Source organism: Amphimedon queenslandica, unplaced genomic scaffold (assembly GCF_000090795.2).
Source record: "Amphimedon queenslandica unplaced genomic scaffold, v1.1 AMPQUscaffold_13346, whole genome shotgun sequence".
NCBI lineage: Eukaryota > Metazoa > Porifera > Demospongiae > Haplosclerida > Niphatidae > Amphimedon > Amphimedon queenslandica.
Genome location: NW_003546418.1, coordinates 142,561 through 160,881, shown reverse-complemented (window position 1 = coordinate 160,881; position 18,321 = coordinate 142,561). Strand labels below are relative to the sequence as shown.

At 34.5% G+C, this 18,321-nt stretch overlaps 3 protein-coding genes and 2 long non-coding RNA genes across 5 annotated transcripts; 3 read left to right on the top strand and 2 right to left on the bottom strand.

Moving 5' to 3' along the window:
* The first annotated feature begins 398 nt into the window (after nucleotides 1-398).
* Nucleotides 399-2,648, top strand: LOC105313190 (uncharacterized). Its single transcript, XM_019997952.1, has 2 exons — nucleotides 399-896; nucleotides 951-2,648. Exons 1-2 carry the CDS (start codon nucleotides 527-529, stop codon nucleotides 2,114-2,116), a joined length of 1,536 nt encoding a protein of 511 aa, XP_019853511.1. The 5' UTR covers nucleotides 399-526; the 3' UTR covers nucleotides 2,117-2,648.
* LOC109582897 (ankyrin repeat domain-containing protein 50-like) lies at nucleotides 2,235-3,779 on the top strand. The gene has a single exon (XM_019997960.1). It carries the CDS (start codon nucleotides 2,235-2,237, stop codon nucleotides 3,777-3,779), a length of 1,545 nt encoding a protein of 514 aa, XP_019853519.1.
* A 5,127-nt stretch (nucleotides 3,780-8,906) lies between these two features.
* LOC105313189 (chromodomain-helicase-DNA-binding protein 1-like) lies at nucleotides 8,907-10,095 on the bottom strand. The gene is made up of 5 exons (XM_019997963.1): nucleotides 9,842-10,095; nucleotides 9,345-9,454; nucleotides 9,204-9,294; nucleotides 9,113-9,163; nucleotides 8,907-9,061 (listed from the first exon to the last, which is right to left on the bottom strand). Exons 1-5 carry the CDS (start codon nucleotides 10,058-10,060, stop codon nucleotides 8,993-8,995), a joined length of 540 nt encoding a protein of 179 aa, XP_019853522.1. The 5' UTR covers nucleotides 10,061-10,095; the 3' UTR covers nucleotides 8,907-8,992.
* Nucleotides 10,096-10,136: 41 nt separating this feature from the next.
* Nucleotides 10,137-11,540, top strand: LOC109582899 (uncharacterized). The gene is made up of 4 exons (XR_002185264.1): nucleotides 10,137-10,184; nucleotides 10,859-11,018; nucleotides 11,154-11,320; nucleotides 11,389-11,540. It is a non-coding gene; the product is annotated as an uncharacterized LOC109582899 (long non-coding RNA).
* A 5,735-nt stretch (nucleotides 11,541-17,275) lies between these two features.
* LOC109582901 (uncharacterized) lies at nucleotides 17,276-17,673 on the bottom strand. The gene is made up of 2 exons (XR_002185265.1): nucleotides 17,431-17,673; nucleotides 17,276-17,335 (listed from the first exon to the last, which is right to left on the bottom strand). It is a non-coding gene; the product is annotated as an uncharacterized LOC109582901 (long non-coding RNA).
* Between the last annotated feature and the right edge of the window lie 648 nt (nucleotides 17,674-18,321).

Below are 18,321 nucleotides of genomic sequence, written 5' to 3'. Positions count from 1 at the left end.
GATATCTACATTATACTACACATTGTACACGATTATTATAGATCTACTTCCTGTAGGATGACTACACAGTACTGTCCTTTATGCCAAGATGATTGATGTTTCTCAATGGAGAGCAAGTATTGGACTGTGGAACTACTGTCAAGCTGCCTCCAGTAGACCAGCTAATGGCCACCACTCTCACTCATTCAAAGCTGCAGTAGACAGCAAGTCAGGCAGTACTACATCAGGAGAGAAGACATCTAAACTGCCAGCAGCTCTGTCTCTTATTGCTTTCCTCCTCCTCTTTCTCTCTCTCTCTTTATTAAGACATATCTTGATCACTCCTCCAACAGGTAAACAACTATTGTAACTTTGTACTTGTATATCTACTGGTATTTTATTATTAGGTAACTGCTACCAAGTACAATGTACTACTGATGTTACTTTTACTGATACAAAGTACCTCCAGTCAATAGTCTTACCTGGAGGCAGCAGTTCTAACCCGATTTACAATGATCTCTATTTGATTGTTTGTCTACGACTACACATGCTCCTCCTCTTATCAGGAGATGTTGAACTCAATCCTGGTCCTATGATTGATGACCAACCATCTCGTCAATTATTTGTGAAGTATCTTAAACAACTTGTTGATTGGAAACCATTTGCTCTTTATCTTCCTGGAATAACACAATCTGATGTCAATATAATTGATAAAACAAAAAAAAATGCCAAAGCAGCAATACATCAGATATGGTTACAAGTTAATCCTACAGCATCATGGAGAGATGTCATTAATGCTTTGAAACAATGTAAAGAGAATGAACTAGCTAAAACTATTGAGCATCAAATGATATTGGAATCTACTGAAGGAACAGAAAGTATGGAAGTAATTGACCTAACTGATGAGGCTACATCAGGTAAACATATACACTTAATACAACACTCATTAACTGGTACCCTATACTACACAGGTAAAACTCCAAAGGATATACTACAAAGGCATTCTGATAAACTAGTTCATGCTATTAGTGTGAATCTATGCAATGTAACTGATGCACTGTATGCTAAAGGTCTGATACCACAACAAACTAAAGGGGATATGCATGTATTAGGATTAGCTGAAAATAAAAAAGCTAGCTATCTTGTTCATGTGCTAGAGGAACAGTTGGAAGTGAGTGTTAGTGATCCAGAGCAGTATCTTATTGATGTATGTCATGTATTAATAAACCAACAACAGCATACACTAACAGATATTGCTACCTCTATATTACGCCAGTTACGTAAAACTATACCACACTCTTCTGTGTTAAATGCGTCAATACAAGCAATAGAATATTATAATATATCTAATGACCAAAAGATTCACCAGTTTAAAACAAAAGAGGAAGAAATAGAAACTCAAAACTCATTAAGTGAAATTGAAAAGAACTTTACCTCATTAATGGTAAGAGTCAATAAAACATTTATCAACTTTGTAGAGGAGAATCCAGATTCACTGAGCACTATTAAATTGTGGCTTCAAAACAGTTGTTATATGACTGATCATAAAAACATTGCTACTGAAATAGATAACGCAGAAACTGTCAAAATAATATTTGACATTATCCGCCCTCTTTATGACAGCATTGACTGTGACCTGATAATGGACATGTGTGAAGAATTCATACCAAAGGAACAAGAACTTGCAAATAAACTCAGTACACATCATCAAGTTGTAGAAATATTTTATTCTTCAATACCAATCAAACAGCTGAAAAATGACTTAGAAAATTCATACCAGCCATATTTGGCAAATGACTTAACAAAAATGCCTAAGATCATAATAAAATTACAAAACAGATGGAGTGGAATAAAAATGAAGGGATTGAAGCGATTAATAGAAAAAATGCTGCCACTTGATTTAAAGCAATCAATACTGCAGTACATTGAGATTTTAACTGGCTCAGTAACAATACATTACTATGTCCTTGACTGTACAGCTGATAGTCTAAAGGAATATACTGGAGGAAAGTTACAGTTTATGCGTCTCATTGGTATATTTAGTTTATACATTAATGATCATCCTGTCCATCAAGACGAAGAGAATATGAATTTCACCTTTAGAACTAGCTCTCCTTACATCAGTCAGAGTTGGTAATAATGAAGCAGTAGAGTTTCTTCTTCAACTAAAAGAAGGCAATGTTAATATTCGGAACAATAAAGGATGGACTGCACTAATGATAGCAAGCGCACTTAATTACATTTCAATCATTTACATGTTACTACAAGCTAATGCTAATCCTCACCTGAAATTATCAGATGGATCAAATGCTGTAATGATTGCTAGTTACTATGGAAACTATGAAGTTGTTGAGCTACTGATTAATAAAGGAGTGGATTATATAACTCAACAAGCAGGTGGTTGGAATAATTTCATGTTGGCGTCTCAAAATGGTCACACCAAAATAGTTGAACTGTTGCTGAAAAAAAAAGTTGATCCTTATGTTCCAAACAATAATGGTTGGAATGCTTTAATGTTGGCTTGCCATAATGGTCACACTCAAATAGTTGAACACATGCTGAATTCAAAAGAACAAGCTGTTATCAAGAAAAATATTAATGCTAAAAATGAAAATGGTAGTACTGCTTTAATGATTGCATGTAATACAGAAAAAGAGCACTCTGAAATAGTTCAGTTATTATTAGATGCTGGTGCTGATCCTCATGTTAAAATTAAACATGGAAAAACTGCCTTGGCTAGTGCAATGAATTTAGGACATAAAATTATTGTACATAAATTACTGAAATTTGGAGCTGCTACTACAGATGTTATCAGCGTTGAGCTAAATGAGGCTGGGGTATCGATTGAAATGTCAATAATTCAATTGTGTGTAGGCAAATTAATGAAGGAAAGCCATTGGATTAAGTTTGTGCGATTACGTCCAACATTAGCAAAAATTTTTGCAGATGATTTAGAAATTACGGTTGAACAGTTTGTTGAAGAAGTAAAGCAGTTTATTTCAAAAACTAATGAGGCTGATATAATTGAGATACTCTGTCTACTACTACAGGCTACACCACAATGTGAAGATGATCCTACCAGCCTAGTACTAGCATCTACTATTGGTAATGTACAAGCAGTAGATATGTTACTTAAAGCTGGTTATAATCCTGTCACTTCTTTATCATCAAGCAAATACTTTCAAGCAATAAGTACAATTATGCAACCAGCATCAACATATAAAGAAGCAATGAAGATTTCTTGCCCATCTTTAGTTATTGCATGCATTGAAGGACATTTAGAACTAGTTAAATCATTATTAAGAAAGATTCATGATACAAACCATCAACAAGAAACTGGTGAAACTTTTTTAATGTTTGCATGTGATCACAAGGACATTGTACAAACACTACTACAGAATGGAGGAGATCCTAATATTTGTGATGATGATGGAGACAATGTACTACATTATGTATTACTGTCTAACAGCAGTGAAGATATCATACTTGATCTCATTAAGATTCTATTGTTATGGAATATAAATGTTGATGCACAAAATAACAATGGAATCACTCCACTCATGATTGCCAGAGACAAAAAGTATACTAAAGTACTGCCATTATTATCAAGCAAACGTGATCCTATTCATCCTGACAGCATAGAAAGTTATGGTAGGACAACAAAGTCTTCACTTATGGGAGTTACTGCTGAAAACATCAAGGAAAAATTCAGAAAAGTTGAATATTTAATAGAAACATTTTGCTTTTACGATTTACAACGTTATCAAACACCGACCCTCCCAACCTTGATGGTACATTAATTTCTCCATGCATGCATGAACAATATGCTATTATTATAATTAAACTGATCATTATAATTATAATTATATAATCACTATAATTATTCTCTTTTCCCTTTCCCCTTCCTCTCTTCTTCTCTAGAGCCTTTATTATTATTGTTATTGTTTTATAATAATAATAATAATATTATTATTATAAAAGTACACTTAATGTGTTGTTATTCATTATAGTGATAGTTTATAATTAAAAGAATTCATGTTAATTATTTTTACATAACATTAAATCTACTACATGTATGCTGCATCATTGTGATTGCAGAAACTTTATGAGAAAATGTAATAAAATAAAAAAATTCCAATAGGTATAATCAGTTTTAGTCAGACTAAATCAGTTTTAGTACAATTAATAAATTCACATTTCTTTCCATACCACATTACAGCCAACATTCAACATCTTGGACACATAGAACAGTGTGACATTCCTTGGGCATTGGAACAATAGATCAGCACCATCAATTTGACTACAATGTCAATGATAATACTATGTCAAGACACACAGGACAGGTGAGCTGTTCCTCTACATGTAGCTTGAGTGTGATACCAGAAGATGGTTTGGCTACCATTTCAAAAAATGTGTACATAAATAAGCAAGAACAGAAATTGAAGTAGAAATTGAAGTAGCTAAATGAAGATAGAGCAAGAATGAACGATAAGAAAATGAAGAAGTTGGAATGACCAAGAATACAAAGCAAAGTAGAGTAGGAGAGAAAGTTTCAATAACCAGATGTGACAAAACAAAATGAAGAAAGTGAAAGGAGGAGAGAAAGACAAAGAAGGTCAGCTAGACGCAAAAAGTGGGTGATACCTAAAATGATCAAAAATTTTGTGACTAAAGGAAGTTATGATAGTACATAATGAATACTGGCTTAATTGGCTTTACCAATGCAACAATAGGAAAGGTGAATTTTCAATCATCACATGAAATAATACACCAGCAATTAAAGTAACCTTGCACTTACATTAGTATTGAAGATACATGTATGTAATTAAAAAAAACTGCTTTTAGCATGCTTACAATCTCAGCACATCAACTAAGCTAAGTTACTTCATCTTCTCTTAAAGGACAACACTTCTACCTTACCTTGCTTTAAAATCCTTCAAAATTTAAGAGGATTGTTACAATTTTTTGGTCACCAAACTGACCATTTTATCTTACATACAACATGTTATGTACAGTAAAATGTAATACTATCTAGCTAGAAAATTTCGTGGAGTGAAAACTTAGCACAAATAGAAGTTAATTTTAGTCTCCAATTTGATATGGTTCTATAGAAGCATGCCCTGAGTTAAAATTCCCCCAAAATTTAAGCCTCCAAAACTCTTAGAGTCATTTCGCCAAATTTTAATACTCCAAATTTTCTAGCTTTACCGTAATCATTTACAGTATATTGCTGAACAGTGGTAAATCAGGTACATGTACATACATGTATGCTTTATGTCTGATTGGTCAATTCAAATACAAAACCAAACGCTGCAGTACTTTGAGATCAATAACTGTGAGAGATCCACATGTGCCCATGGGCTTACGCCAACTACAAGAACCTTTTTGGCCACAGAACCAACTGTCCCCACCAGAAATGGTTGGGCACCTTTATATCATTTTAAAAAATCATGTGACACAAACAAGTTAAAACCAGTTATGCATATGACACACACATGACATTGAGAGCTCCTATAGTTAGATAATAACCTGAGCAAGCCCAAGCTGTCATCCCTCACATAACCACACTTGCACAAATTAGTCTAAGGTCAAACCAGGACACAATTAATAATAGACATAAAACTAATAATTCAAATAATAATGATACACATATACAATAATAACACATACATGTACAGTATGTACACAACCCATTATTAGTAATACACTGTACATACATGTACCTAACAGAATAATAAAGAATAATTAATCTTTGATAGTTTTGATCCATCACATAATGCAGATTACAGAATGGTATAGTATTCCCAGTCCATTTCCTGTCCTTAACAACTGGTCTCAGACACAACACCAGTCTACAGCAGTTGAGTGTATCTATTCAACTAAATGAAGAGATAAGAACTTTTATTAATGTCATGCATCTCTCAAAAGAACAAAGTCACCGAACTTAAAGTGAAATTCAAACCAGATCAGTACGATATTTAGGAAGAGAAGAAACAAATAAATACATCATTTTTATTAACAGGTATTATCTGCTGCTACTAACATGTTACAGTCACATACAACCATTAGACTACAGAGGATAGAGTGTGTACATATTGTAATGAAGTGACTGGACATCATTGTTTACATTGTGTGTGTACTGTATATACTGTGTACCTAATACGCATGCTCAGTATGCATGTGGTGATTCATTGAGTGTATGGCTCTCTCTCTCTCTCTTTCTTTGTTTGTTATTAACATGATCTTCATTACAATATTGTTAAAGAGTCATCTCAACCTAACTGGATAAAACTAGTACAACATTAATTTTATATAAAACTATATATTTTCATTATCCATCACTTGAATATATTCAAAGTTTTACTGGAGTCCCAATACACATGTACATGTACCCTCATCCTCTACTGGCAGATATTTTTAAAGATCAAAAGAAAACATTGATTGATAGACACAAAAAACAACCACATAAACCACTACTAATAATGACATTTTTCATGTTAATTAATGAAAATGCACTATACTATATCCCAACTGAGTTTGACCCAAGAAAAACTGGAATAACTTTTTATAGGAATGTGGGATAAGGATGAAACTTTTACAGATTCTTAGTCGCCCAATGCCATCACAGGATCTCAGGTCTTAGGTCTCTCAGCCCTTGGGAACCCTGAAAACCGGGTTCTCCCTATAAACCCAATGGCATACCAAAATGACGTTTTATGACAATTTATCTACGTCATAGTTTACATAAGAACATGTGGTCGAGTGCCCAAACTGATAATTCTTCTTTTTAAAAGCTAACAGAGCAAGATCTTTTAATAATAATGGCCAATATGAAGACTAGTTGACTCCAGTAGCTATTGTACTGCTTATCAGAACAAACAAGGCCCATTTAAAAGTGAAATACAGGCCAACTAGGCACCTGTAAAATATCGGCCATGCTTCTATGAATATCATTATAAAACATCATTAGTGATGTATGGCTACATTTTTCAAATTCCAAGCGGCTGGTGTCAAACTCAGTTGGGATATAGTATAAATTAAATTAACATGGCTGTAACTTGAAAAATCAAAGTTGGAATCAGCTCAAACTTTCCATACACAGCATAAGGACATCAATATGTATCAGATAATGTGATAAGAATTTTGAGCAATTTCCAAACTATTTTTTTAATTTGGTAATTCTTACAAACAGATAATTGAAATTGGAATCAGCTCAGACTTTACAAATAACATATGTACATGTACATGTATGTATCAAAAAATGTAATAAAAATTTAAGGTGATTTCATAGCTACTTTTTAAAAAACCTTGGGTATTTTAATTTCATCAATTTCTTAAAAAGACTATAATTTTAAAAATTGAAATCAGAATCGGCTCAAACTTTCTACACAGCATGAGGACATCAACATGCAGCAGATGTAATTAAAAATTAGGGTAAATTTGGAGCCACTTTTTGGAAAAACCATGGCTATAGCCTTGAAAAATTGGCATTTAAAAAAGGCCACAACTTTAAAAATTAAATTCGGAATCAGCTAAAACTCTCTACACAGCATAAGAACAAAATTAGAACATCAATATGCATCAAAAAATGTTATAAAAATTGGGGGGGGGGGGAGAAAAATCTTTGTACTATTCAAATTCGACTTAAAGCCATGTACAGGCAATTTTTAAATAACTTTTAAAAATTAATTATGATATGCATGTACATGTAAGTAGGATGACTATTACTATTAATAACTCACTCCTCCTCTTCAGATTCTCTCTCCTTCTCCTCTTCCTCTCTATTCCCTTCACGTGGGGTCCCTCATCTATAATGATAATACAAAATGATAATGTTTTTATCATTTAAATATGTGATGCATTAGCCATGCAATATACATGTAAATTCATTATTTAATACTTCTATTGAAAGCCTGAGAGTGGTCAAAAGAGAATAAAAAGACGACTTACTAACACAACAGTTAGGAACAGGTGAGGGCCGGAACAGATTACAAAGAAGTCATGAGTTTTCTAGCAGCAAGGTAAGGTAAGAGACTATTGTACTGCTGGTACTAATGTACATGTTTTGTTGTCCATTTCGGGGTTAACAAAAAACGTGGGCATTTACTCTATTATCTATGGTGTATGGTCAACACATCAGCCACGCCTTGTTTTGCTAGTTTCGCCACTGGCCCCGCACCCGCGAGACTATTGTTTTGCATCATAGATGTAGTATCTATGTTTGCATGCTGTATGCATATGCTAGCTGCAGAAGCCAGCCCCACCCTTTTTGTTACTGTGCGCTGCGTCTTTTTGGTGTGCGTCGTTTCTGTGCCATATAGAACAAGATGATTGATGTCTCTCAATGGAGAGCAAGTATTGGACTGTGGAACTACTGTCAAGCTTCCTCCAGTAGACCAGCTAATAACCGCCACTCTCACCCATTCAAAGCTGCAATAGACAGCAAGTTGGGCAGTACTAGATTAGGAGAGAAGACATCTAAACTTCCAGCAGCTCTGTTTCTCATTGCTTTCTTCCTCCTCCTCTTTCACTCTCTCTTTTTATTAAGACACATCTTGATGATTCCTCGAACAGGTAAACAACAATTGGGTGTAGATTTATTGGTATTGTAAATAATTAGGTAAAGGCTGCTATGGAGTACAATGTAGTGTTGCTGTTACTGATACAGATTACCTTCAGTCAGTAGTCTTACCTGGAAGGAGCAGTTCTAACCTAACTGACAATGATCCCTATATTGTTTCTCTACACATGCTCCTCATCTTATCAGGAGATGTTGAGCTCAATCCTGGTCCAATAACAGGTAAACATACACTTGATACAACACTCATTAATTAACCGATACAATACTGCAGGTAACACTCCTAATGATATATTGAGGAGTCATTCTAGTAACCTCATTGATGCTATTCCTGGTGATTTATTGAGAGTAACAAATGAGCTTCATGCTGCAAGATTAATACCAAAACTTTTTAGACAAGAGATGCTAGTAATAGGAATAGACAGTTACACTAAATCAACTAAACTTGTGAATGTTATTGAGCAACAGTGTGAATCCTCTCTTAATCCAGAGCAGAAGAACAATCTAAAATTATAAATCATAGAAAATAATTGCAATCATCATTAATACATGTACCTCATAATGAACAAGTAGTATATCAAAAGGAGGATCAATCATAGCACCACTCTAGATAATAATAATAATAATAATAATAATAGTACATTACTTTGTAACAATGCAAAAGTATTTCTTCTTGCTTTGAGCCTCTTGTTTCTTTATCTCCACAAAAATTAAGAACTCTTAACTGAGGTGATGCCCTACAATAATCAAAGGTACTTATAGTGTTAGTAGAACACACTGACCAAACCTTTGTAACTCTTTCTCCCATCCACTAACAACAGAGAGAGGACATATGACAATAAATGGAGGAGAAGGAGAGGAGGAAGCATCTCGTAGATAAAGTAGTAGAGCTATAGACTATAAAAACAATCATATTTCTATGTCAGTCGGTAACGATACTTTTATTTTTAAAGAGGCCTCTCTGTCTGTAATTACAAGGCTATTTGTCAGGCAGTCTCTTTTTCTCTCATGTGTATGAACAATTTTTAAAATGCTCAACCTATGAGACGGTAACAAAAATTGACGAGAGAATTTCAAAAAAACTAAGCTACTGAGAAACATTGGGCTTTATTAATTTTAAAAAATTAAGGAATCATACAATAATTATTTGAACATGCATGGTTGATAAAGGTTGCCTGACAAATAGACTTTAAAAATGTGCAGTTTTATGTGCCCAGCAACCTGACAGATAGCCAGTATTTTAAGCAATATTATTATCATCATTTCATTCATTAAAATTTCTACCTGAAGTGTTTTCCCTAGTCCCATTTCATCCCCTAAGATACAGCCATGCTGCCCTCTCTCATGACACTCTGATAACCACTTGAGACCTTCCAGTTGGTGAGATCGGAGAGCAACATTCTTCAGACCCAGTTCCTGACAGTATTCCTGTGATATAGAGAAGTGACGAGCAATAGTTTTGGTTTTTGTGAGTTTGTTAAGCTGTCTCAAAATGTGGTCCATTTTGATTAGGCCTAGATCTAATAGAATTGCAGACAATGGGTGGGGCTGGATGAAAGGATCTAAATTTTAATTCTATAGACACTGGTAAAGACCCTTCAGGCTCTTCTCTCTCAGGAATTGATTGGTAAGTAGTCTAACTAACAAGAATCATAAGTAAGTATTCTATAAAACGGGTGTAACAAGTAAAGTACAGGGATTGTGCTGAAGAGATGGGTAATGACAATGACATGCATGTGCCTCGATAATTATGTATCAAAAATGGAGAAAAATATATTAAAAATTGGGGGTTGTTTCAGAGCCACTTTTCTGGGAAAAAAGCATGAGCTTTAGTACAGGGTATTTTTAGAAATCAGCCAATTGTAAGAAATGGAGTTCGAACCACCTCAAACTTTTTACAAAGCATAAGGACATCAGTATGTATCAGAAAATGTAATAAATATTTGGGGGGTAATTTTGGAGCCATTTTTTCTGAAAAATTCATGGGCTATTGTACTTTGCATACCATATAGTGGGAAATTTTGGAGGGCATTAGCTTTGGAGATTTGGCATTTTGATAGCCATTTGCCAAAATAAAAGTCCACCATTTTGAGCCATTAAATGCATGCTCAATGGCATGTGGCCACAATTTCGACTTGCCAATCGCCAGAATTTAGTAATTCATCAAAAATTTTAGCCCCTTCAAAATTTCCTGTTACACGGTATTTCTTAATGGCCATAACTCAAAAATACAAAATGTAAATGTAATGTGAACTCTCTCTCTCTCTCTCTCTCTCTCTCTCACTCTCAATGTATCATTAGTAAGAACAAGAGCCCATTATACAGCAGAGGATGCAGCAAGCAGTTGATGAAGTAAAGACAAAATGATCGGAAGACATGCAGAAAGTATTAATGGACTCTAGCAGACATAATTATTAGGAAATCACTGAAAGAAGTTGGTACTCAATCAAACTCAAAAGAAGTAAAGAGAGAGAGAGGGAGGGAGAAGAGATTTAAGTATCCATTAGTGTACTTGTCTTTTAAACTCTCATTTCTCTTGTCTCTCTCCTCTCCTTTCTCCCTTTCTCCTTCAAATTTCCCTCCCTTTCTTGTATAGAATTGTTAGAATTGTGATACGGAGACAATGTCGTCTGGTGGTGGTAGTAAAGCAAGATATTGTGGTACTTATTCCTCTTAAATGTCATCTCTTTCAATAACAATAACATTGCTAATGATAGTAACCTGACACAATAGGAAGAGGTGTAGCTATTATCAACAAATCAGGTAATTAAAATACATAATACATCTCGCATGTAAATGTATAATAAATTAATTTTTATTATAATTTTTAGGCAGTAGAGATCACATTTCAATAAGCCATCATCGTACATACTTGACATTCATATTTCTTTTATAATAATTGTTTATATTCATTTGTTGTGTTATTGTTTGTTTTCTCTTTACTCATTCACTATTGTCACCATTAAATCATCTCAGTCTCTTTCTTGCTCTATTTCTTCTCTTCCCTTGTTTCATCAAAATCTTTAATTTGTTAATATTGTTATTGTCAATAATACAATACATTATTTTGTGAATGCATTGATGCTGTTCACATAATTTTGTCATGGTACCAGTTTATGCTATTGGAAATAGTAAAGCTGGACAAGTGTAGAATATTATGTTGTGACCAAAACTGACCATGCAGTGCTATAACACAACGTATGTACTTTTGATTATACATGTACATAGTCTCACTACCCCAGTCTATAGTGAGACTATGTATAACCAAAAGTATGTAATAGGGTGCATAGTCATTTTGAGTGGACAGCAGGGTACACCTTATACACTTTCGCACCATGTTATACAGCAGTTTTGGTTGTATGGTGTTATTTTAGTCAAAAACCACCCAAAATACACCTCCAAAAAGAAATAAGATACTGTGATAAAGGTGTATAAGTATATCCTCTCCACTTGCATGTGTAAAATAAAATACATCCCTTTGACTATACTGCCAGCTGGTGGGCATGACACATTATGCTAATTATTTCAAACTACAAAATAGACAACTATTTGTCTATCATTAAAATGACTTGAAACTATACATAACGTAGTCCGTAGGGTGCAACAAATAATATCATTTTAGCATTTGATTATTGTATGTCACCTATCACATTAATGTTAATACAACAGACTTCCAGCTAGTAGAAAGGGTTTTCTTTTCAAAGTCCTGCATGTGGACTTGCTTAGGTACACATGCACAAAGCACTGTAATGAATTATATATATAGTAGTACACCAGTAGAAGTTACTCCAAATTTGCCCCGCTTTGTAATCAGAAATATAATACTTTAATGATATTCAATGTTATTGGTAGTTATGTTCCAGTAACTATTTTCATGAGGTGCTATAGTCTATACCACACACATACACTGATACACCCATCAATCTGAATTCTGAACTGCTGCATTTCAATTTACAGCAAAAAGGTATTAACTTTTGAAGATTATTGTTATACTTTGCACTGCTAGAAAGGATTTTATCCATGTCCTTCATACTATAGTACAAGATGATTGATGTCTCTCAATGGAGAGCAAGTATTGGACTGTGGAACTACTGTCAAGCTGCCTCCAGTAGACCAGCTAATGGCCGCCATTCTCACTCATTTAAAGCTGCAATAGGAAGTAGCAAGTCAGGCAGCACTACATCGAGAGAAAAGACATCTAAACTGCTAGCAGCTCTGTCTCTTATTGTTTATCTTTTTTTATCTTTGTTAAGATACATGAAGCTTAATTTTATTTCTCAAACTGGTAAACAAACTGACAATATATAATAATTTATTATACAGTGTATTTACAATAGGTAAAATTGGTGTTACTGTTATGATCCACTGCCTCCAGTCGGTAGTCTTGTTTATAGCTACAATTGGCAGTAGCTCTGACCTAATCTACTATTTAGTGTTACTTCTCCTCCTCCTCTTATCAGGAGATGTTGAACTCAATCCTGGTCCTATGATTGATGATCAACCTGATATTGTCTTGTTACTTCAATGGCTTCAACCACTTTTTAACTGGCAGGCATTTGGTCTTCTCTTACCTGGAATAACACAACAAGATATTACAACAATTCAAGACTTTGCAATTGATGCTGAGCAAAGTAAAGGAGCCCTCTTTTCAAAATGGCTTAAAAAGAATCCTACAGCAACATGGAGAGATGTACTCAATGCATTGAATAAAAGAGAAGAGATCAATTTATTACAAGCTATTAATGATCAGTTACAAGTGCATCAATATACAGGAAGTATGCTCATACAAGTATGAAATTAAATATTATGAATTATTTATTGTAGAAAAGGGGCTTAATATGAAACCAGTCATACAAATATTTGGTTCTTCTGCTCAACATTATATGACAATAGGGGCTGGATTGAATGTAAGCACAGCTGATCTAATACCAATACCAGGAGCAGCAAGTACCAATCTTAATTGGGTATTTCAGAGGTGGTTTGATGCTAACAGAAATGTCAGTTGGGATACATTAATAAAACTGTGTGATGACTTTCCTGATGAACTAGGCAAAGCAAAATCTAACCTTCTGGCATATATAAGTAAGCAACTTAAATCAATGATGTCAATATTTGTATCAGTGTGTATGTGTACATTATCAGTGATCAATGTAGTCTTTACATCTCAATACATTAGGTCAGCCTATACCTGATAATGTTACATACATTAGTTCAATACCTGATGATGTTCAAGGATATGCTGACAATATGAGACAACACTACAAACACCAACCTATTGTTGCTACAGACTGGCCACCAAGAATTGGAAAAGATTTCTTTGGAAGACTAGCACTAGTAGAAAAACAAGACTCCAGCACACAAGCAGGATCAGCTTGGCATCTACTTAGAGGAAAAGTTGATGAAACAGTTAAACTAACTGGAAACAAAGAGATAAGTGTTGAAGATGTCCTCCAACCCACAGATAGTTCTCTGTCCCTCAGAGTAGTAATAGACGGTCCTCCTGGTATTGGCAAGACCACACTCTGTCGTAAACTGTTAAATATGTGGTCTAATAGACCACTTGTACACCAACAGTATGACTTGGTACTTTACTGTCCTTTACGGAATAAAAAGATAGCTACAGCTACTATACTAGCTGACCTGTTTGTGCGTCAACTTAATAGATATAAAAATGTACCTGAATGGTTTGAAGAGAGGGATGGAGAAGGATTACTGATAATCTTTGATGGTTGGGATGAACTAAGTGAACAACTCAGACAGTCTTCATTAGCTGCTAGCATCATTTGTAATGAGAAGTTAGATCAATGTTCAGTAATTGTTACCTCTCGTAGCTATGCCTCCTCTTCACTTTTAGAGATCATGTCTAATCTCAGTAGACATGTTCAGGTCATTGGGTTTTCTGAGGAAGAAATATCAACAGTAATTATACAAACACTTCAAAAAGATACAAAACTAGCACAAGAACTCATTGATAAAGAAAGAAAAGATGATAAAAATCGCAAACCTTTCACAACAACTCAAAGCAGTAAGGACTCACAACTAGCAGTGAAACTCATTAATGATCTTAAAGTACGAAATGATGTCCAATCATTGTGTTATATACCACTAGTCTGTTCCATGGTCATCTTAGTTTATTGTAAGGAAGGAGGACACTTGCCAACAACACTCACTCAACTCTATGAGAACTTTATCTTAGAAACTATCAGAAGACATGTTAAAAGACATGACATTAACCCTCATACTTTAGGTAGTCTTTCTTCACTACCTTCAAAATTAGCTAAACCTTTGCAAGAGATGTGCCATTTAGCTTATACTAACCTGGCTAATACAACAATGGCATTCTCTTTACATCAACTACAGTCACTGAGTGAGGCAGTCAAGGAAGACTATCTTGGATTGATGACAAAATTCACAGAATATGATAAGGAGAAGTATCAGTTCCTTCACTTGAGTATACAGGAATTTTTAGCTGCATGGTGGATAGCTAAACATGAGAAGAAGACAGAGGAAGTCTTTGAAGATCACTTTAATGATGATCACTTTCGAATGTGTCTAAGGTTTGTGGCAGGACTAACTCACCTTGAACATGAGAGCTATCAACAGTATTTTAATAAACAACAACTTGACTTACAGTGTAAGAGGAAACCATTGTTTGGATTTGAGACTTGCCATCTCTCCTACTTCTACCAGAATCCTGAGATTAGACAATTTGATCGTGTCTGTTCTGATGATTTTGACAATGTTCCGATTCTTCTTCTTCAACTCCTATATGAATCACAGAACACAACATTATGTCAAGTATTAGCACAATCCATCAACAACCACTCACTGTGTCTGGATAGAGTATCATTATCATTGTTTGACTGGTTGTGTCTCAGTTATTGTATAAACAATTCCAACACAACATGGAATCACTTACACCTGGACCATGTATCTAACCAGCCACTATCAGTCTTCACTGCTGGACTAATAAATAACTCACTACAGACCCAGTGTAAGAGACTGGAGGCAGAGTTGAATAGACCCACTGATGAATTAATATATAAATTATTACAGCCATCACTTCTATACAATATTCAGGAGTGCTACTCTGTATTATCAATTGGTCAATATGTTCCCTGTCTTGTATTGATACAGTTTTTCGACCTTCCTCAATTGAAGATACTGCACTTAAAAATGAGACATCCTACTATACCAACAGTTGACAACACATACTACAGAGATAAGTGCACTGAACTTGAGAAATGTATAGAAACAAATTCAACACTACAAGAAATGAAGATTGGGTATGATGAAAAGAATGAAATAACAAGTACCATTATCAGTGTCATTAGAGGAGTAACAAGAAATAAAACAATAACATCATTAACATCAGGAGTAGATGAGGGAGCAATACATGCTAATTATGATGATGCACCTTCTCCTCTACCTGATGGAGTAATAGAGCAGTTACTAAAGGACAACAACACATTAAATGCTCTTTCACTTGACATACCTGATATACTCCTACCATCATCACTGAATATAGTAGAGGTGTACACACCACTGACTGCTCTAGAGATAGGAGGATGGAGGAGTAGTAAACTGATAACATCATCTCTCCTTCCACATATCAAAGGATTACACTGTCTGATACTACATGATCCATACCCACCACATCTTCTATTTCTCTCTCATCCCAGTCTGAATACACTTACTTTACCACTAGACACAGCTGAGAGTGCTATTGAACTATTTACTATTCTACAAACCAATACGGCACTTAAAGCTTTGAGTGTGAAGATAAAGGAGGAGAGAGTATATGCCAGCAGTATGGGTACTAGTCTACAAGACATGCTAACACAAAACCAAACACTAAAATACCTTCAGATTAATAATGAGAGGTTTAGTAACATTCCCATTCCCAGTTCATTCCTGTCCTTCCTAACAACTGGTCTCAGATACAACACTAGTCTACAGCAGTTGAGTGTATCCATTCCACTGAATGAAGAGATAAGAGTTTTTATTAATGTCATCTCTCAAAAGAACAATCTCACAGAACTTAAAATGAACTTCAAACCAGATCAGTCCTACTGTAGCTGTAGTAATGAAGAGGAGAAACAAATAATGACACCATTGTTTTATGAACAGGTACTACCTGCTGTTACTAACATGTTACAGTCACATACAACCATCAGACTACTGAGGATAGAGTGTAAATATATCAATTATAAGTCATCTCAACCTAACTGGATAGAACTAGTACAACATTTATATGAAACTATCTTCATTCATCCATCACTTAAATGTATTCAGATTAAAGCTGGAACTCCTCTCCTGGAGGATACTCTTGAAGATCAAAAGAAGACATTGATTGATAGACACAGAAAAGAACAACCACACAAACCACTGCCAATAGCAATAGTGTACTAATATTAATTTATTATTATTATCATCATTTACATGTAGATACTTAATGACATTCACAAACTAAAAACTTTATAATTAATAATTACATTATTATACATGTACATGTACATTATTTGTCCTTTTAATTAATAACAAAGTTAATTATAAGTTAATAAATAATCATTATTAATAACTTTATCATAACCAGTGGGAGGGGAAAGATAATCATAAGCATTGTTAATGAGAGTGGGTGGGACTCCATTATTAGTGCATTAACATCAGGGTGGTTCCTTCGTTTTCTAATAGATGACACTGACCAACTTCTCTTGATTTCCTAGCCGATTCCAATATGGTGGACATATTCTGATAATCAGGATGTTGTGATTGGACCTGTACAATGAGAGAGAAAGAATACTTATTAATGAAACCCCTTAGTTAAAATTAACTCCCTGTCTCAGACCCAGCATGGCCCCCCTACACTTTACTTCAATTTGTGCTGATAGGTCAGGGGTCCATATATCTAAGCCACCGCATTAGATATTTCAATAGCTTTAGGTCTGTTAGTAGGATTAATGGCCCAACAGTCCAACATAAGATCATATATCTCCTAATATAATGAATAGATACAGACCCACTCATTATATTATACTGATGATACATAATGATTGTATTGTAACATTAAACAATGAACCAGTAGTAGGACTCAAGTGAATAGTAATAGTAATACAGTATAACCTATTCCTATTGTGGACACTCTAAAATAAGGACACCTCTATAATCAGGACAGGTAGTATCAGTCCCAAATAAAATATAGATGTGTATTAATGAACCTCTGAAATAAGGACAGGTTCATAATCAGGAGCTTGGGTATTATTGGGTCCCAAGGTGTCCGGAATAGACAGGTATAACACCATATAAATACCTTCATCCTCCAAACAGTGTACTGTAAGTATCCTCTTACTACACTAGTTTACAAGTATAGTCCCTACCTTAAGTATATCCCCTTCCTTTATTAATATCATCATTAATTACTAGTATATATAATACTAGAAATAAAAAATTTTTGAAAAAAATAAAATGAAGTAGGGTTGAACATACAAAAGAATGGAAACAAGACTCAGTAGGGTTACTCAATTCATACTGTACCATGTCAGTACTACCAACATCTTAACCCTACATTGCTGCTTTAGTGCCAAATATTGTGAAAACAATCTCATCAAAAAAAAGCTGCAATGTAGGGTTAAGATGTTGGTAGTACTGACATGGTACAGTATGAATTGAGTAACCCTACTGAGTCTTGTTTCCATTCTTTTGTATGTACAACCCTACTTCATTTTATTTTTTTCAAAAATTTTTTATTTCTAGTATTATATATA

Excerpts from the sequence above, each read along its gene's own strand:
- LOC105313189 (XM_019997963.1), bottom strand. The coding sequence starts at position 10,060 with ATGGACCACATTTTGAGACAGCTTAACAAACTCACAAAAACCAAAACT. Across the intron at positions 9,455-9,841 it reads GACTAGGGAAAACACTTCAG|TCTATAGCTCTACTACTTTA; the intron begins GTAGAAATTTTA and ends TTGTTTTTATAG. Across the intron at positions 9,164-9,203 it reads TACTTTTGCATTGTTACAAA|AGTGGTGCTATGATTGATCC; the intron begins GTAATGTACTAT and ends ATTATTATCTAG.
- LOC105313190 (XM_019997952.1), top strand. The coding sequence starts at position 527 with ATGCTCCTCCTCTTATCAGGAGATGTTGAACTCAATCCTGGTCCTATG. Across the intron at positions 897-950 it reads AACTGATGAGGCTACATCAG|GTAAAACTCCAAAGGATATA; the intron begins GTAAACATATAC and ends TATACTACACAG.
- LOC109582897 (XM_019997960.1), top strand. The coding sequence starts at position 2,235 with ATGTTACTACAAGCTAATGCTAATCCTCACCTGAAATTATCAGATGGA.